This window comes from Chinchilla lanigera, unplaced genomic scaffold (genome assembly GCF_000276665.1).
Source record: "Chinchilla lanigera isolate Chin_1 unplaced genomic scaffold, ChiLan1.0 scaffold00082, whole genome shotgun sequence".
Classification (NCBI taxonomy): Eukaryota; Metazoa; Chordata; class Mammalia; order Rodentia; family Chinchillidae; genus Chinchilla; species Chinchilla lanigera.
This window is the reverse complement of record NW_004955483.1, coordinates 1,751,894-1,771,316: the sequence shown is the minus strand read 5'-3', so window position 1 is coordinate 1,771,316 and position 19,423 is coordinate 1,751,894. Positions and strand designations below refer to the sequence as shown.

Sequence of the window (19,423 nt, the reverse complement as noted above, 5' to 3'; positions counted from 1 at the left end):
ATAACTGATGCTACGACACTACATCTCGGGAGGGCTGGGAAATAAATGTGCGTTAAAGGGTCTCAGAAAGAACTAGCGTCCGTGGCAGATAGGTCTGCAGGACCTGCAGCTCCGGGTCCCGAGGGTCGATTCCCAGGTGGGGACCGGGAGTCGGGACCCCCTCCCGGCTCTGCTCCCCGGCGGCCAGCAGATGGCTCCCGGGCGCTCTCCAGCGCAGGGCTCCTGCGGCTCCGCAGGCGGAGGGGGCGCGGAAGGTGCCCGCCGCCGCCCCGCACTGCGCGCGTCCCCGCGTGCGCCCCAGGCCAGGGACCTGCGCCGGCCAGGGTGGGGACCCGCGGGTACCAGGGAGGCCGGAGGCTGGGTCGGCTCTCGCGAGGTGAGGCGGAGACGCAGGAGAAGCAGGGGCCGAGCCGGAGGAGGAGCTGGAGGAGGAGGAGGAGCTGGAGGAGGAGGGGAAGGAGCAGGGCAGGCCCGCGCCCCCGCCCGGCCCGCCTCCCGCGCCTTCCGCCTCCACCTAGGCCGTAGGTGCGGCGCGCAAGGGGTGCACCCAGCGCGGCGACCGCGGACCCGTGCCCCGCGCTGTCGCCGGGAGCTGGAGGAGGCGACATGTAGCAGCGGCAGCCGCAAACCCACCTAGTCTTAGCAACTCTTTTTTTTTTTTTTTGGCGCGGCGGGGGGCGCGGCAACATCGAATCTCCACCCCCCTTCTCTGGCCCACTCCTTCGCAAGGGGCTCGGGAAGGGCGGGAGCCGTAAGTCGGAGTTGGCCCTGTGACACCCCCGCACCGAGGGGCACCATGACCGAGGAGAGCGCCGACGTCCCCAGGGAGCTGCTAGGTGAGACTGGCGCCGCGGTTCGCGTCCCTCCCTCCCGCCGCGGGTCCCTGGGTCCCCGCGCCCGGTCGCGGGAGGGGGCGCCGGGAAGTTCGCGCGCATCTGATGCCCGCAGAGCCGAGTCGCGAGAGGGGAGGCGCGGGCGGTGTGGGGAGCTCCCGCGGGTCCGGGGTGGCGCAGGCTGGACGCGGGCCGCCTCGGTCCGGGTAGTTCTGAGAGCCGGGGGACCCCTTCCAGCGCTCACCGCTGCTGCCCGAAACTCCGGCGGGCAGCGGGACAACCGGCGACAGCTCGGGAGGTCGTCCGGGGCCCGCGGCGTGCTTCCCCCAGGAGCGCCCCGCGGAGGTGCGGGTCTCGGCGCTCACTGGGGGCCGGGGCGCAGGTCCGGGACCGTGACTGCCTGGTAAGGCGTGGCTTGGTGCAGGAGCTGGGAGCGAAAGGGTTACCGGGCTGACGCAAACTCCGACCGGGAAACTGGGGGTTAATGATAAAAGCCTTATTTTAATAATGATTAACCTACCGACCCCTACCGCTTAGGGAACCGGCGTGTGACACCCATGCAAGGTGACCCATTGTCTGAGGCCCTTGAGGTTTAGCTCCTGGGGAGGGGGCGGGGAGCTAGTTTTTAAGTCTTAGGGTTTAACTTAATTATCTAGAGGGTTACAAGGCTGAGTTAAAATAGGTTGGGACAGAATTCTGAAAACCCACGTTGAAGCTTGGGTGTGTGTATGTGTGTCCCCGGTTGTGCTGTGGGTGTGCCGTGTACCGTTCTCAGCCCCAGTGACCCGTATTCCCGCTGGGCCATTTTTGGCCCGCGCACACCTGGCGCTCAGAAGGGTGTCCACCAGCGGAAGTTCGAAGCGCCCCTTCATCCTGTCGTGGAATGTGGCCCTAGGTTGCTTTTAGCGACGATACTGAGGAGGAATTTGTGTGTGCCCTCTCAGAAGTACCTGCTAACTCTGAAGGTGAAACTTGATGGGAAGAAGCTGTTGCTAGTTTGTATGGAGGTCTCTGCTTTTGTTGAATTAAAAAGAGGGGAGGAAAAGCCTTCAAACAGTCTCAACAGAGCGCGGAACGTGGGTGTATTTCTGCACCGGGCAGTCCTGTTCCTGGTCTCAGATCCCTCAGCCCTGTGCAGTGGGTCTTTGAGATAAAGCATCAGTCCTGGAAAGCGGCCCATCCTGTTTGGGGAGGCCCAGACTTTTCCCATCGGACACCCGGAAGAGAGCATGGAGGCTGAGATTTCAAGGTGGCCTGGACTGCCAGAGTGCAGAGCTTTAATTTCTGTGTCCTCCTTGAGCCTGCTCCTGACAAGCTGAGGTGATTACTGTCCTTAGCTGCAGGAGAAGGGGTGACAATGCGTGGAAATAAGGTACCTGCTTTATAATTGATGGCTCTCAAAGATAGACATGTTGGTGTATTTCAAAAGTTCACTTTGACCCATAACTTGAAGTGGAATTTTTGAGTTTGTATTAGGTGTTGCCTATCCTTTCCCTCCAACAAGTGACATGTTTTATGAGAGGCCTGGTAAGAATTTTTTCTAGACCTGTATGGATCTGGTTAGGCTTGGGGTGAGGGGAGAATGGTGACACCTGTTCTTCTCTCTAATTTCTGCCGCTCAGGAGGATTCCATCCTGGTCAGTTCAAAATGGTGGCCTCGGGAAGACCTTAGCCTGTACATTCCCTCCTGAGAATCTCCCAAGGCATTTCAGCAGTGTCCTGTGTCACTTTCTGAATGTGAAGTGAATATAGACTCTGCAGAAAAAGTTCAAATGCTGAGAATAAGAAGAGTGGGTGGAACCCGTAATACCACTCAGCGATAGTGACTTAATCTTTGGGTTTATGACTTCCCAATCTCTTTCCTGTTTATGAGCACACATGCACTTTTATTTATTTACTTTTCCTTGGTTCAGACCCTTGTGGAGCTCAGCATCACAGAGATTCTGTATTCGGTGGCCTTAGCAGGAAGGTTGCTTTGGAGTTTGGGCCAAACCAGGCCTCTGTTTCCATGGGCACCAGTAGCTGCTCCCCACATTACCCTGATTTTGTTGTTTTGGCATCAAGAGTCGCTGTGCTGCTTTTTTTGCTTTGTACGCATTAAGCACATCTCTTGCCCAAGTAGAATTCTGTCTTGTCTCAGGCACACATAATTTTTAAAAGAGCTGCGTGTACCCTTTGGTTCCCAAGTCCCCACTTACACCCCAGCAAAAATGGCCTTGTGACCAGGATACAGCTGCCCTTTAGTATTCCTGTCCCCAGCAGGCTCCATGAGCATCAAGGTGATCAAAGAGCTGTGCCCGTGTACTCAGGCCAGTTCAGGGGCCCGTTTCCCACAGTCCTTTCTTAGGAGGTGAGGGAGCAGACGGTGCTTGTCTGCAGGTCTGGTGAGATGGTGGCCGCCCTGCGAACTCCGGGTGCTGAGACCCCCCACCACTTGCACCCTTGCCCCAAACCTTCCCCCTGGGGCTGCTCCTGGAAGAAGCTGAGCTTTCTCCTAGTTTCATGCCTGTGTCTGTGCTGAGTGTCCTTTCCTCCCTTTCCTTACCCTTACCCATTCAGTGCCACTTGACTTTCATACAGATGTTCATAGCCCCAATGAGTAAACTTTGTCACCCCTCGGTAAACATGTAATGAGTTGTTAGATTGCATGGCATGCTTTAGCAATCTGAAACATCAACTGAAATGCACATTCCAAATGGAATAATTCTGTTTTTCTCCTGGGTCTGAATGGATTGTATTCTACACTCCACTTTGAAAGCAATAATCTGTTTTCTACACCTTCAGTTTTCAGTTCAGGGGTCCCCTCCCTGAAACCTTATGTGTTTCCTAATCCATGATCCTGTGTCCTGTGACAGATTCATTCAGTGGCACCCTGTGGTGGATTAACTGATGGTCAACTTGTAACACCCAGCTGAACTGAATCAGCGTGGTGCTGGGTGTGGAAAGTCCATCTGGAGATTGTTGCCAACAGCATAAAGTTCTCATTGTCAGAGAAGCTCAGGTCCGCACTATTGCTGAAGATGGCTGTGGTTCTTTCCTGGGGAGCTCTAGTCCTTACCTTGAACTTCACTTTCTGGCTCCAGTGCAGATCCGTCAGCCCGCTGGCGCAGACTTTCTAGCTTCTACCACTGACCTTTGGGCCTTCCCAGAGCAGGTCCTGGATACAGACTTGCGTGAGACATTGTCATGGGCTCTAGGCCTCCAGTTGGTCTTGTGTAGAATATCGTCATGGGCTCTAGGTCTTCAGCTGGATTTGTGCAGGACATTGCTGTGGGATCCAGGCCCTCACCTGATTCTTTGGGTCTCTAGTGTGTGGACAGATCTCCTGCAGTCTTTTGCATTTGACTCTTTGGGTGAATATTATAAAATAATCCTGTAGCCTGTAATCCCAGCACTTGGGAGGCTGAGGGAGGAGGATTGCTGTGAGTTTGAGGCCAGCCTGGGCTACAAAGTGAGCTCGAGGCCAGCCTGAACTGCATAGTGAGACCTTGTCCCAAAAAGACAAAAAAATTCCTATAAATTATGCATCCTGTATTAAGTCTTTTCCCTTGTAGACCCTGACTACAAGGTTGTTGTAGACAACACACTCATTCTTCTGCATGACGTCTGCTAGGCTCTTGACTCCGGGAAGAGCAGGGACCATCTCTGTGCAGCATTCATAGAAAGCCTGCCACTTGGGAGGTGCTTCTGTGCGCATGGATTTGTTGAACATATGGATAGGCCAAAATGATTACGATGCAGAACACAGAGCTATGGGGGCTTAGAAGAGGGAGCTGTATTCTTGAAGGAAAAGTCAACTAATAAGGAGAACAGGGCAAAGGCATCCCAGAAAAGAGAATAATATATACAAAATTTGGGGGCAGGAGAGATGGAGTGTCTGGGATGACTTGGTCTGTAGCCATGTACTGAGAAGTTAGGCTGAAAAATGTGACTTTGAATAGCGTGCGATGAGGTTTGTGTTCACCCTGAAAGGACCGAGGCCGAGGCCAGGGGTGGCACGCATGGGAGACTTGGGGGTTTAAAGTGCCACTGTGGCTGGAAGGCACCGCGGACTGAGTCCTGGTGAGAGATATTCTGAGGCCCCTCAAGGTGGAGACTCCTGCCCAGAGGCCAGCGGCTGTTTCTAGGGTGGATTTTGGACACTTGGTGACTAACTTGCTTCTTGAGAGACAGGAGCTGGAGATGAGTGAAGTCTGTAGCTGCACTGGCGGCCAGAGGAGGTGGTGATCAGCTTGATGTGGGGTGCACTGAGACCCGTGTGCTTGTTGGGGTCGAGGGACACTGCCAACCGTCACCCATGTTTTCTTACAAGTCTGCCTTCTCCCGAGCCCTCCTTTGCCATTGGCTTGGTCTCTCTTTGGTGTGCTGTGCTGTGATCATTTTGGAGGGGCAGAAGGCTGGGAGTGGCCTTCTCTGGCTAAATCATTTGGTCCAGTTCTTGTTCTTTGCTGTGTTCTCTAACCTTCATGACACTCACTTGTAGGAAGTGATATTTGTGTGGCATTGTGGTGAACGCGTTGTGGTGAATGTGGAGCCCAGAAGTTAGTGGAGAGAGAATTAACAAATTCCTATTGTGCTTATGGCCTGGGTACAGTATAGTGTCCATCACACCACCCGATGTTGCATTTTTAGCTTATTACCTTGTGTTCCCCAGGCACGATTATGCCATGCTTTGCATAGGCTGGTGTTGTGTCAGGTGTTCTTCTCCTTGCTACAGCATCTGAGCACACAGTGTGAGGCACAAAGTAGTTGTTGATTAAATTCCAGTGGCTGAGCACTATCAGCTTGTTAAAGCAAGCAAATAAAGGAAAGACCAGAAAAACAATGAGAGAAACTTCCCTTAGTTAAGGAGAAATCCTCCTTAATACTTTTTATCTTGTTAATCAAAACATAATGAAACTTTTTCCTTTTTTCAGAAAGCATAAAGGATGTTATTGGCAGGAAGATAAAGATTGCAGTGAAGAAGAAAGTGAAGTTGGAAGTTAAGGGAGACAAAGTTGAAAACAAAGTGCTGGTAAGTGTTATTTATTTTGTTAAAATATTGGGGGCCAGCCAGGTGTGGTGGTGCACGCCTGTCAACCCAGCACTCCGGAGGCTGAGGCAGGAGGATTGTTGCGAGTTTGAAACCGGCCTGGGGTACAAAGTGAGCTCAAGACCAGCCTGAGCTACATAGTGAGACCCTGTCTCAAAAAGACCAAAAAAAAAGGGGGTAAAAGTGTATTTTCCTCCATTGTTTTGGTTGTGTGATTTCCATGCAGAATTACTTCTCCTATTTTTGTTGTTGCTATTGTTTTTGAAACGAGGTCTTACTGTGTAGCCTAGGCTGGCTTGAACTGCCAGTGAAGCTCCTGCCTCAGCTGGGATTACAGGTGTTCATATTGACATCTGACTTCTGGCATTTTGCCCCAAAAGTCCTGATGATCATTTTGTTTTTTCCTTAACTGAAATCTTTTTCGTTGAAAGTTAAAACTAGGATCATTAAAAAAAATTTTTTTTTTGAAACAGGGTCTCACTATGCAGTTCATGCTGGCCCTGAGCTCACTTTGTAGCCCAAGCAGACCTCGAACTCATAGTGATCCTCTTGCCTCAGCCTCCTGAGTGCTAGGATTACAGGCATACGCCACCACGCCTGACTGGGGATCATTTAAATTTTAAAAATCAAAGTTTTCCAATTTTATTTCTGCAAGTTGTGGCAAATGTGTACATTCAGATGATCTCTCTTGTTTGTGGTTTTTTTTTTTTTTTTTTTGCATTGGAGATTGAACCCAGAGGTGTGCTACCAAGGACCTACATTCCCCTGACTTCTTTATTTTGAGACAGTCTCCCTGAGTTGTCCGGGCTAGCCTCAAATTTGAAATGCTCTTGCCTCAGCTTCGGCCAAGCTGAAGTTACAAGAATGTGTCATAGGGCCTGGCTCAGATAATCTCTTAGAGCCTGTGTTCACATTGTTTGAAGTTGGATGTTAAGTGAACTTTATTATCTTTGATGTTATGGCTGATCATGTGACTTTCTTAACAAGATCTTATGGAAGAGCTTAAAGAATTCATATCATGTCGGTTTGTTTATTTTTTTCATGTTGGTTTGTTTAATTAAATTTCTCAGATGTTACATTGAAGTCTATTTCAGGGACAGTGACTGAGGAATATGAACAAAACTATTTATTGTCATTGGGTTTTGGTGTTTCGGAGGAAATGCCAACCGGAGGAAGTGTGTGCTGGTGTTGCCTTTTGGACTTGGGGGTCCCTCCAGTGCAGGAGATGAATTGCTGAGCAGGGTGGCTAGCTTCGAAATTGAGATCCTTCTCCCATAGCCTCCTGAATAGCTGTTATTACAGATGTATGCCACCATGCCTGGATGATTTGTACCTTTGGAGAAGGTACACCTTTTGTGGTATTTCGGTAGCTTCTTGTTTGAGATTGTGGCATAAATTTAAACATAGGTAGGGGGAATATTCCACCTTTTTCATCATGGAAATTTTTAAACAAAATTTAAAGCAAATTCAAGCAAAAACAGAGATGAGTATATTGAATAATGTGTATTTGTCACCTGGCTTCAACAGTTTTCAGTGTTTCACTAATGCTGTTTCATCAATATTTCCTACAGTATTTCTTTCCCAGAGTATGTTCTTTGTTGTTGTTTGTTTTTGAGACAGGGTCCTACTATGTAGTGCAGGCTGGATTTGAACTCCCTCATGTAGCCTAGGCTGGCCTCAAACTCACTGTGATCCTTCTGCCTCAGTCTCCCGAGTGCTGGGATTACAGGCGTTCACCACAATGCCCGGCCTGAAATAAAATATTTTTAACATTCCATTTCTTTAGTTGAAGTTACTGCAGAATTTGGAGTGTCTTTCTGATACCTGTTTTGGGAATCTAATAAAATCTTTACCTCTGGAATATGGGACTGGCTGTTTTTGGAGATGCAAGCAAGGATTATGCTGTTGATAGATGGCTTTTCTTTCTCCGGTGTGTGTACAAGTCACAGTGGCAGAAGGCGTTGAACCGGGAGAGTGTGAGTAACTTTCCCCCTACAACAAAATGTGCTCAGGTAGACTTGTAATGAAGAGTATGGATGGCAGGAGTGATGGGCGCCATTGTTTTATGGAGCATTAGTGAAGAGTGAGTTTCCTTCTATGATGTTTTCCTTAAGCTTGGTCAACCCTAGGACTGTGTTATTTTTTGGAGATGGTAGTGTAGGCAAAAGGTGTATCACCGCTGGGTGCTGAGGTTCATGCCTGTAATCCCAGCTTTCTGGGAGACTGAGGCAGGAGGATTGCAGGTTCGAGCCCAGCCAGGGCAAGTTAGCAAGACCTGGTCTCAAAGAAAAAAAGGACTGGAGGTGTGGCTTAGTGCAAAGGCCTTGGGGTCCGTCCCCAGAACTTCAGCACAAACAAAAACCGCTGAGCTACACCGCCTGTCGCAAAGTGCATTTTTATCCATGTGGTACCTGTACAAGGTAGACCCACTTCTGTACAACTTAAATATTGAGCTGTGCTTGCCGCAGCAGTCTACCGAATGACACTTTGTATCATTTGGTGTGGATACTGTTTGTTACATAAGCAGGGGCCATGACTAAAGTTTTTAATGATAAAATATCAAAGATAGACTTGGGCTCAATATAACAAAAGAACCATTGCAAGAGTTATGGTTAGCACTTTTTTGTGGGGAGGGCTTATTATAACATTGCCTTGAACTGATTAAAGTTGTAAGCAAATTGAAAATGTATTTAAATTTAAGCATTTATCTCCCCAAACCTGGAGGCTCAGCAGCTTCTGGAAGCTCAGCCTGCACGGGTTATGGGCAGGACTTACTGGTAGGAATACTCCAGGCCCATCTTTCTCTGACAGGCTTCATGTTTAAGCAAGGAGAGCTAAGATACAACATCTGCAGCACTAGTTTTTGAGTTTGGAGAACATTTATTCAATTGCCAGTCTACTCTGATAGGTTATAAATGAGCACGTGTGCATTTGCCGTGGGTTTGGTTGTATTTTACCTCGGATCCTTTCCCTAGGGCCACCCTGGGCTCCTTTCTGTCTTTTTTGTTTGTTTCTTTTGGTTTTGGTACCGGGAATCGAACTCAGGACCTTGTACTTACCAGGCAGGTGCTGTGCCACTGAGCTATATCCCGGCTCTCCTTTCTGTCTTATAAAGGCACAAGTGTTCTGTGTTACCTAGTTCCCTTTTTTTATGCATTGAGACTTCGTTCTGTTTCCAGTCTGTCTTCTCGTGATCCTAATAGCCGAAAGTTTGCACACTGACCCAGTGCAGAACACCTTGCCGAGCACACGTTCACACGCGGCCTTCCTTCCTCAGTCCCCACAGCAGACTTTTGATATCTGTGTTGCACAGATGGGGAAGCTGAGACTTGAGAGGCTGACAGAGACTTGCTTGGGTCAGCCAGGCAGTTACCGAGGCACTGGGACTTGGGCCCGCACCTTCCACAGGCGGAGCCTGTCTTTTTTGCCACAGCTTTGGAAGTAACAGAAAACTCCCTTTGTCGGGTTATTCGGGTTATTCGCTGGTCACCAATTTCAGTGAAGAGGGAGCTTGGCCTTTAGAAGGATCTATTCCTGTCTTTGATTGGCCTGATTTGTACATTAGTTTGTTCCGTATTTATTGAGCAGGCGGCAGCTGCATGGTGCGGACAGGTGGATGCGAGGCACAGTTGGAGATGCACTCTGAGGGTTTGGGTGGGCTGCAGGAGTGTGGACGGGGTCCCCTGCCTCAGGCCTGAGGGGCAGGGAGGCTTCCAGAAGCTTCCTAAGCTGACATTCCCTGGGAGAGGAGGAGGAGATCGCTGAGGGAGAGTAGAGGCCCTTCTGAACAGAGGGGACAGAGGGGACATTAGGCCGAGGCCAGAGCTGGTTTAGTTTGGTAGAGACTGGGCCTCTCCCTTCCCCAGCCCTCCCCTCTCCTTTTTGTTCTTTCATTTCTTTTCTTTCTTTTTTTGAAGTACCAGGGACTGAAACCAGGGCCTTTAGCACTGAGCTACATCCCCAACCTTTTAAAAATTTTTCATTTGAGACAGGGTCTTGCTAATTTGCTAAGTTGCCCAGGGTGAGCTAGAACTTGAGATTCTCTTGCCTCAGCCTCCCAAGTAGCTGGAATTACAAGTATGTACCGCCACACCCAGCTTTCAACTGTTTCTGGTGATTTTTACATGTACTTTCTTTCTTTCTTTTTTTTTTTTGTCTTTTTGAGACGGGGTCTCACTGTGCAGTTCAGGCTGGCCTTGAGCTGCCTTTGTAGCCTAGGCTGGTCTCGAACTTGCAACGATCCTCCTGCCTTAGCCTCCCGAGTGCTGGGATTACAGGTGTGCGCCACCACGCCTGGCTTTACATGTATTCTTGCTCTAAGCAGAGGCCTCAGAGTTTGGAATCCCTCCTGGTTCTCCCAGTGGCTCAGCCGCTTTGTGACAGTGCTGACCCCTTCCTTTCTCCAGTGAAGCAGGCATCGTCACAACGCCTGTTTGTCCACCTTGCTTTGGAGCCTAGGTAGGATATATTTCAACACTGGTCAGCGCAATGCCTGGCACTTGGTCAACACCTCATTAATGGGAACACTGGAGGAGCTGGGGCCACACGGTATTCTCAGGGACAGGAAATGTCAGTTCCTTAAAGCCTGACTGTCTGCAGCCTCTGCTGATGGGCTGGGATCAGTTCACCGCAAGGTCCAGAAGGCCGATTCATAGTTTGTGACACCTTGTTAGTGGGACAGAGGACAACAGAATAGTCCTAAATGCCCAAGGTAATCTCTGGGCAAGTGAAATCAGAAATGCTAGGGTGTCTTTTGGGAAGAATCTCTCTCCTGTGCTCAGATAAATTTGGCAGTCAGGGCCTGAATGATAAATCAGTTGCTTTTTTTTTTTTTTATAAATCAGTTTCATCTTTGCTTTTTGGAGACATGAAGATACCTCTGTGTGTTGTAAATTTTAATAATCAGGAAGGCTGCTTATTCCAAAATTATTTGGCCAGAGAACCCACTGACAGGCTGGGGCAGTGGGGTGGAACAGGCCAGACTGAGACCTCTTGGTGTACAGGAAAGACAGCAGGTTAGAACAGGCCATCTGTGGAGTGAAACAGTCTCCTGGGAGATGGTCCTTTTGCCTGTGTGTGTTTTATCTAAGTGCAGAGCAGGTCCACTGTGGCCAGGCTGGTATGACAAGCTATCTATTCCTGTGATACCTTCCTTGGTTATCATTTTTTTTCTTGTCTTTTTGAGACAGGGTCTCGCTGTGCAGTTCAGACTGGCCTTGAGCTCACTTTGTAGCCCAGGCTGGTCTTGAACCTTCAACGATCCTCCTGCCTCAGCCTCCAGAATGCTGGGATTACAGTAGTACACCACCATGCCTGGCTTCTTCCTTGGTTATTTTGAGGGGAGTGTTTTTAGAAAGTGATCCTATTTTTCTTAGACTCTTACTGCCATCTCACATTTGCTAATTGAATCTTTACCAATTTTTGCAATGCTTGAACTTTGACATTTTTTTTATTTTCTGGTACCGGGAACTGAACTCACGACCTCGCGCTTGCCAGGCAGGCTCTGTGCCGCTGAGCTAAACCCCCAGCCCCTGAACTTTTACATTTTATCTTATTTTATATAGAGATGGGGTCTTGCTGTGTTACCCAGTCTGGTCTTGAATGCCAGGGCTCATGGGATTCTCTTGCCTTGGCATCCTGTGTAGCTGAGATTACAGGCATGCACCTCCACACTGGCCAGGACTAATGCTTTTATTTTTCTTTTTTTGTGCTAGGGATCAAACCCAGGGCCCAGTGCAAGTGCTGTGCCCTGAGCTACATCCCAGACGTCTTTTCCCATTAGGTTGCATAAGTAGGGGAGATGGCATGTGAGTGAGTGATTTTGGTTTGTTTACCACTTCTTTTTAAAACCATTCATTGTCCACTTACTTTGTTTTGAAAAGTTAGCCTGGAGTCCTTTTAACATACTTTTTTTTGTTTAATTGTTTTTGCTTGTTCCTTTTGAATGTCTTAATTAAGCTTGATTGGAATAAGTGTAAGTTAGCTTTACAAATGTTGGAAAGTATGGTGTGTGTGTGTGTGTGTGTGTGTGTGTGTGTGTGTATTTGAATGTTTGAGTGTTTGAGACAGGGACTCACTTTGTAGCCCAGGCTGGCCTCAGAGTCATAGCAATCCTCCTGCCTCAGGCTCCCAAGTGCTAGGATTATAGGTGTGCACCACCACACCCAGTTTGGAGTCCCTTTCACATACTTGCCCCCTGTCTTTCATTAATTGGAACCATTAACTCTTCTTCTATTTGTTTATGTAGAAAGCACTTTTTTTTTTCTTTTTTTGAGACTGGGCTCGCTATGCTCCTCAGGCTGGCCTTGAGCTCACTTTGTAGCCCAGGCGGGTCTCGAACCCATGCCAAGAACGTTGGGAAGGCCCCCAGATCTGCATGTGGTGTGCGCCTGGGCAGACTTGGAGGGGTTCGTGCTGTGTGGCCTAACGTTCTTACGAGACTGTCTAAAATGAAGAAGTGTCAGCTTACGAGGCTCCGCGTGGGCCTAATGTGGCCGCGATAGGATCAAGCACGCTTTCCTCACGGAAGAGCGGAAAATCATGCCAAAAGTGTTGAGGGCACAAGCACAGAGTCAGAAGGCTAAATCAGAGATGAAGCTCTTGGAGTAAAAGATGGAAAGGAAGAAAAAGAAAATATCTCTCAGATAAAAGTTTCATAAGCATCTGGGCCCCTTAATAATCAGTCATGGATTATTTTATTTCGTGGGGTTTTTTTGTGTGTGTGCATGTGTGTATGTGTTTTGGTTTTTTAAAACAGGGTCTTGGTGTGTAGTTCAGGCTGGCCTTGAACTCATCATGTAGCCCAGGCTGGTTTTGAACTCCCAGCAATCCTCTTGTCGCAGCCTCCTGAGTACTGGGGTAATAGGCGTGTGTGCCGCCATGCCCAGCTAGCCGTGGATTACTTTAAATCTCAGATATTCTCCGGTATAGAAGCTGTTCTTTTGCATGGGGCCATGTGCGTGTTGTACAGCTGGTCTGTTTAATGTTTTCCCGACTCTCCAGGCTCTTAATACCTCACTGGATGTAGCCGCATGATTCATGCTATGGTCACTTTTCAGACAAATATCCACCCTGGAAATCATGGTGTGCAGTGACATCAGCCTTGGCCAGTGGTTTCCAGACTTTGAGAAAAAAAAATCCAGTGCTGATTTAAAAAAATACAATTTTCCATGGGACCCGTAAAATAGCATCTGAAGAGTATGTTTTGCAAGCTCACAATTAAGCACCAAATGGTACAAACTCAGTGATTTTAGTGGGGCTGTTCAGGGGAACTAATTGGAGATTCGAGGGCTGGGGATTTAGCTCAGTAGCGCAGTACCTGCCTGGTAAGCGCGAGGTTCTGAGTTTGATTCCTGGTACAAAAAAACCAGACGAACTGGAGATGCATAGGAAGGAAGGCTGGTTCTGTTTTTGGTTGCTCCATGTGGAGAGCATCCCTGTTCTCCAGCAAGGCCCTACATGCCTCATGGCTTTAGAGCTGGTCTTGCGATATCAGGATGGCAGCAGCAGCCTTACTCTGAGCTTTGCACAGAAGTGGGTTATGCCGGTAGCTGATCTCTCTGTGGACCTCTTCTGATGTGTCAACTTTAGTGTAACACACTTGAGTGTGTGTGTTGGTGTTTTAACTTAGTACAGTTAAAAGTAAGAATGAAATTCACATCCAGGGCTGACAGTAGAAGGCCTTGGAAAATCATGGCTCTGGGCCCCTGGATTTGCATTGCCCGGGGCAAGGCCTCGTACCTGATGTCGGGTAATTTGAACAGTTCCCTTTGTGGTACCAGGAGGAGTCTCAACTTTTAAGGATCACTTACAGTTCAGTGCATAGGTGATTTTCAAAGCACCAGGCTGGAGTTACATGGCTGTAGAAAAGTAAGCTTTAGAAAATAGCAGTAACAGTGAAACGATCTTCTGGAGTGGGTATCAGAGAGCAGGCGCAGTTGCCAAGGATGCTGGCCAAAGTTCTGGCAAAACCAAAATAAAAGGGTCCACATTTGAGCCCTTCACAATTTTCTTTGAACTCAACGCTGGCGTCAGTGCCTCTGTGCCCACCCATGTCTGGGCTGGGGGCTGGAGCGGGGCCCTGGGGAGTTTCTAGGAGGACTTCCCACCGCCTTGACCGTGTTACCTGAGCCGCCTTTACATTCTGCTCCTCCTCGCCCGCCCGCAGTGCCCCAGTTTCTTGTGCAGTTAGGATAAGAGTCAAATGACCTTGGGCAAGGAAGCTGTTGAATTTACACCAACCGGCCTTGGTGTAACTTTTCATTGTTCTTAAAAAGATACTGTTTTTCTGGCCTGGGAGATTGAGCCACCCTGGGAGCAGGGCATTTAGGTACAAGGGGTGGAGGCAGAGGAGGGAGTAGGTGCGAGCTATGAAAGGGTCTTTGTGGAGATTGAGGAGCCAGGAAGTCTAAGCAGAATGTGGGATGAATAGGGAGAAGTCTTTCTTTTTCGTGGTTGTGATACAAAAGAGAAAGCCATTACTGAAAGGGTACTGTAACACTTACAAGTTTCATTTCATTAGAAACACTGTTAATTTCTATGGTTAAAGTAGAGTGAAAACTGCAAATCTTTTTTTTTTTTTTTTTGTTGAGCCAGGGTTTGGCTGTTTTCCAGGCTGGCTTTGACCTGGGCTCGTCATCCTCCTGCCTCAGCCTCCAGGTAGCTGTGACTGCTGGCATGCTTCACTGTGCTGGCTTGTGACTAAAATCTGATGACTGATAAAGATTTTCTTCCCCCTCCCTAAACCTTCTCCTTTTCCTAAAATGCTTGTCTGCTACTAGAATACAAGACTGTGGATTGCTACGTATGGCCATGTGTTTTACTAAGTCTTTATATTACTGTGCTGTGTTCTTTCCCAAACTTTTTTTGAATTTCTTTCCCCAATTCTTTGAGAAAAGAAGGGTAAAGGGGAAAAAAGAAGGATGCTTGGGGTTCCATGTGTATGTTGGGGAGCGGGGTTAGCAATACGGAAAGTGAAAAAGTCTGTTCACTTTTTTGGAGACAGGGTTTCACTGTGCAGTTCAGGCTGGCCTTGAACTCACTATGTGGCCCAGGTTGGCCTTGAACTCGCAACTATCCTCCTGCCTCAGCCTCCCAGGTGCTGGATTATAGGTGTATACCACCATGCCCAGCTAGTGTGCTCACTTTGATCCAGGGTGTCCTTTTCTTTTTCTTCTTCTTCCTTTTTTTTTTGGGGGGGGGGGTCTCTTTGAGACCGGGTCTCACTGTGCAGTTCAGGCTGGCCTTGAGCTCACTTTGTAGCACAGGTTGGTTTCAAACTCACAGTAATCCTCCTGCCTTATCCTCCTGAGTGCTAGGATTACAGGCGAGTGCCACCATGCCCAGCTTTCTCACTGGGTTTTGAAGCCAAGGCCTCTTGCATGTTAGGCAAGTGCTTCATCACTGATCAAGACCTCTGACTCCCTGAAAACATTGTTTTGATGAACCTAGGCCACCAGGTGCCTTGGTTTCTTTAGATATGCACAGGTGCACTGAAAATCCCCTTAGAGCTAGGAAGCTGGCTAGTACAGATGGCTGGGTCTGTAGTCATAGTGTCTCCAGCCTGAAGCAAGGTTGGAGATAAGGGATTTAGTACCTGCTATGGAAGTGGATGTGTCCTTTTTGCTGATGGCTGGACTTTGGGTCACCAGACACACTTGTGGTCATTGACTGAAGTTAGTGGGCATGTGCTCCAGTCAGGTCTGGCATGGACAGCTTGGCTTCTGCAGCGTGGCAGAGCTCATTCCAGCCTTGCCCTCACTGATTCCTGCGCACAGGGGTCATGGTGGCTGTCTAAGCAGCACCTTGGCCTGGAAGCATCTCTTCCACAGCACGGTGCTTAGGTGGATGCCTGTCTTAGTTAAGTTTTCGCTTGTTGCTGAGACAAAATACCCTGCACTCAAAGTTAAAATAGGGAAGGTTTATTTAGCTCACAGTTTGTGGAAGTTCTGTCCATAATCCACTGGCTCCAAGGAAGGGTGGCATGGCAGAGGAGAGACAGTTCATGGCAGGCAGGAGATAGCAAAGCAAGCAAGCAAGCAAGGGGCAAGACAAACCTCTTTCTGTCCCTTATATTGTATCCAGGCTACCTGGATTAGGGTGGTACCAAGTCAATCAGTGGACTGATTTAGTAATCACTTACGCTTAATTCTAGCACCCTTAATCCTAACATTGCACCGTGAATATGTCACACACTCTAGATTCAGCCACCTCTGAAAAGCACCACCTGTGCCTGTATGAGGCTTTGAGGGGACATCTAGACACAAACCATAACAGTGCCCTTTTTGTTTCACTGTTTACAGGGATGAGAAAAGCAAGTCTCTGAAAGCCTGCTCTTACCTTGGGCTGGATTCTTAATAATTTCTCCTCATTTGTTTTCTGGGACAGTCTTCAGGAACATCACAGAGAAATTTTGCTCCCTCTTACCCAGGAATACAGTTTGAGGACTTGAAGACTGTATGTTTTTTCCTTGGTCTCATAGTTCTTAACTTGGACAATTTCACTTGCTGAAGTTTCATTCCTTGAAGCACTTTTTCAGACTGGTCAGGATTCTGATCACCTTGCTTTTGTCAGTGAGGCTTTTATATGTTTTTTTTTTTTGGTACCAGGAATCAAACTCAGGACCTTGCACTTGCCAGGCAGGCACTTGTGCCGCTGAGCTATATCCCCGGACCCTCACTGAGGCTTTTAAACTGGAGATGTTTAGGGGTCATGCATGTTCTTGGAAGCACTCCCGAACTGAACTGAACAGACTTCCTCAGAGTCTTCAGTGGCCCCTGGGATTGTACCCCTAGAAGGGCTGGGGTGGGGGAGATTGTATGTCCTTCCAGACAGTGCAGGCAGCTTCTGTCTAGGGATGGTCTCTTGGTGCAAGATACCAGCTATGTGCATTACAGAGGTTTTTACTGTTTTGGGAGTATTCATGATGTTTGCATGATTAAGAAAAATTACAAAATTTAGGAAAGCAAAGATGTAGCATCACTTAATCTTCATTGGAATGAAGTATTTCCTCTATTCTTTCTATGCTGACCTATATATAAATATATATTTTAAAAAATGGACTCATGAAGCCAGGAGTGGTGGCACACACCTGTAATGCCAGCACTCTGGAAGACTGAGGCAGGAGGATCACAAGTTCAAGCCCAGCCAGGGCAACTTAGTGACTTACTGGATCGTTTCCCAAAATGGCTGGGGCTATAGTTCAGTGCAAAGGCCCTTGATTCAGTCCCCAGTACTTACTTACTTACTATCTTCTTTTTTTTTTTTTTTTTTGAAACAGGGTCTCACTATGCAGTTCAGGCTGGCTTTGAGCCTACTTTGTAGCCCAGGCTGGTCTCGAATTCACAGCGACTCTCCTGCCTTGACCTCAGTGCCGGGATTACGGGTGTGTGCCACTACGTCTGGCTTGTGATCTACTTTTAAATTTTAATTTTGGGCTCAGGCTTTATGACAAAGCTTTATTATCTATAAGAGTTTGAATTTTTGTGCAGTACTGGACCACTGTAGATGTGTATTTTCTAGTTTACCTAACCATGTTCAGTATTACCAGCTATTGTACTTGTTTCCTATATTTGACCTTACAAATGTGTCCATCCTCATACTTATTTCTTTTGGTTACGTTCTTGGAAATGGAATCGCTGTCTGGTAAGCTTTTTTTGTTTGTCTTTTTGAGACAGGGTCTCACTATGCAGTTCAGGCTGGCCTTGAGCTCACTTTGTAGCCCAGGCTGGCCTGGAATTTGCAAGGATCCTCCTGCTTCAGCCTCCTGAGTGCTGGGATTACAGGCATGCACCACCACGCCCGGCCCGATAAGCATTTGAAGGATGTACTTTCCATCTGACTGTTACGTAGGAAGTCTCAATAGAGAATAATTCCACTACCTCATCAATTTTATTATCTTAAAAAAAAACCCTGCTTAGCAGAACAGTGTGTTGTGCTCCAGTCCTTGTGATTCTGAGTGGCCAGGGCTCCTCGTTCAGGCTCTGTGGTGCAGGTGGTGTCTCCTGTGAGGCCGTGTCTGTATCCTGGGGAAAGGCCTGTGGCTTCTGCATTGACCGGTGACTGAAAACGTCCCAGAGTCACAGTCCTTGAGTGCTGCCATTGTTTTGGCAGAATCACTGGTAGCTTTTCCCTGGGCTGAACCCTCGTGGGGTGTGAGACTGTGCTGTATGATTTAGGTCTGTGCTCTTGTCATGGGACTTTCTTGCCTTGGGCCTTTGAGTGCTTTGATGAATGCTAGTGAGCAGATTTGCAAACGATAAGGCTCATGCCCTTTTCATTAGATGAAATGTCTAGCAAGAGCTCTGAGCTAATGTGCATGTAGGGCCAACCCCAGGTCTTGGAAGACGATTTAGTGCTGTTGTGAGAGAAGACGCTGCTTTTCGTCCCTTTCCCGAAGGCAGCTGATCACCTGTATAGCTAACAAGTATCCGTTTCTGTCCCTCTTTGCAGTACTAGGGATGGAACCCAGGGCCTTCACCCAGGGCTCCATTCCAACCTCTTTTACCTTTTTTTGAGACAAGGCCTTGCTAAGTGGCCCACTCAGGGCTTGAACTTGTGATCCTCCTGCCTCAGCTTCCCAAGTGGCTGGGATTATGGGTGTGAGCCACTGTGCCCACCTGTAGATATTTTAAAACCTGTTTTAAGTCTTTCCGCACCTCACCAAAATCTGAAGTCCCTCCTTGTGCTGCTACTCACTTTCCCTGCTTCCTGACCCTTGCCCTGTCTCCTTGCCCTGCTTGTGGTGGGGTCCAAGTGACAGGGACCTGTGGTCCCCCCTCCGCCGCTGCTGCTCAAAGAGCCGCTTCCTTTTTGCTGGAGTCCTCTGGGGTCGTGTGCATTTTCAGTCCTTTCAAAGCTGCCCTCATAGGCTCCTGTGGGTGCCTCTGCCTGTGGTCGTCCTTCTTTCCAGGACTGTGTAAGGGTGGCATCCCTTAGGGACCCGCTATTTGCTGTGTCACAGGACAAGCAGAGGACTTCCCATTTCAGGGACACTGTCTTCCTCCCTTGAGAGTAGACAAAAGCCAGAGAAGCAGAGATGGGGGCAGTGCGGCTTCGACATCTTCGCAAGTTGCTTCCAAGATAGTCTCTGCTCTGGTTTCCGCGGGGCACAGTGACAGTCTTGCTACATTCAAGCTAAAGAACACCTGGGAGAAGTCCAGGCTATTGGGGTGAGGTGCTACCACTGGGCAGTTTTTGTTTCCCTGACCCCATCTGTCCTGAATCAGTTGTCACAAGCTACCAAAAAAAGGTCGCATCTTACTCCATGGGGGTGACCTGGGAAGAAGCAGCTGTAATGGGACTTGTGAGTCCCAGACAGCTAGTTTGGCACTTAGAGCACCCAGCTCCTCTTTCAGATCTCTGCGAGGTTTCTGTTCTTTGCCTGTATCCTCGGGACAGCATTAACGGAGCTGCTTAGGGAAACATTTTGTACAGCTTTGTTCACCGACTCACAGGCACTGCCTGTTCTGATGATAATCAAAACTAGTGCCAAGTGACCGAGTCTCATGCTTGACACGTGTGTGGCCGGGTTTCCATTGAAACTGCTTAGGTGCCTTGC

General features: G+C 48.4%; 1 protein-coding gene across 3 annotated transcripts in view; it reads left to right on the top strand.

Moving 5' to 3' along the window:
* Positions 1–518: 518 nt before the first annotated feature.
* Lrrc16a (leucine rich repeat containing 16A) overlaps positions 519–19,423 on the top strand; it is a 306,943-nt gene continuing 288,038 nt past the window's right edge. Inside the window, exons 1-2 of one of the 3 annotated variants that reach the window (XM_013503829.1) lie at positions 519–836; positions 5,750–5,847. In XM_013503829.1, the coding sequence (XP_013359283.1) occupies positions 797–836; positions 5,750–5,847 (138 nt within the window). In that variant the 5' untranslated portion in view covers positions 519–796. The remainder of the gene's footprint in view (positions 837–5,749; positions 5,848–19,423) is intronic. The other 2 variants (XM_013503832.1, XM_005403347.2) reach the window with 2 other exon arrangements.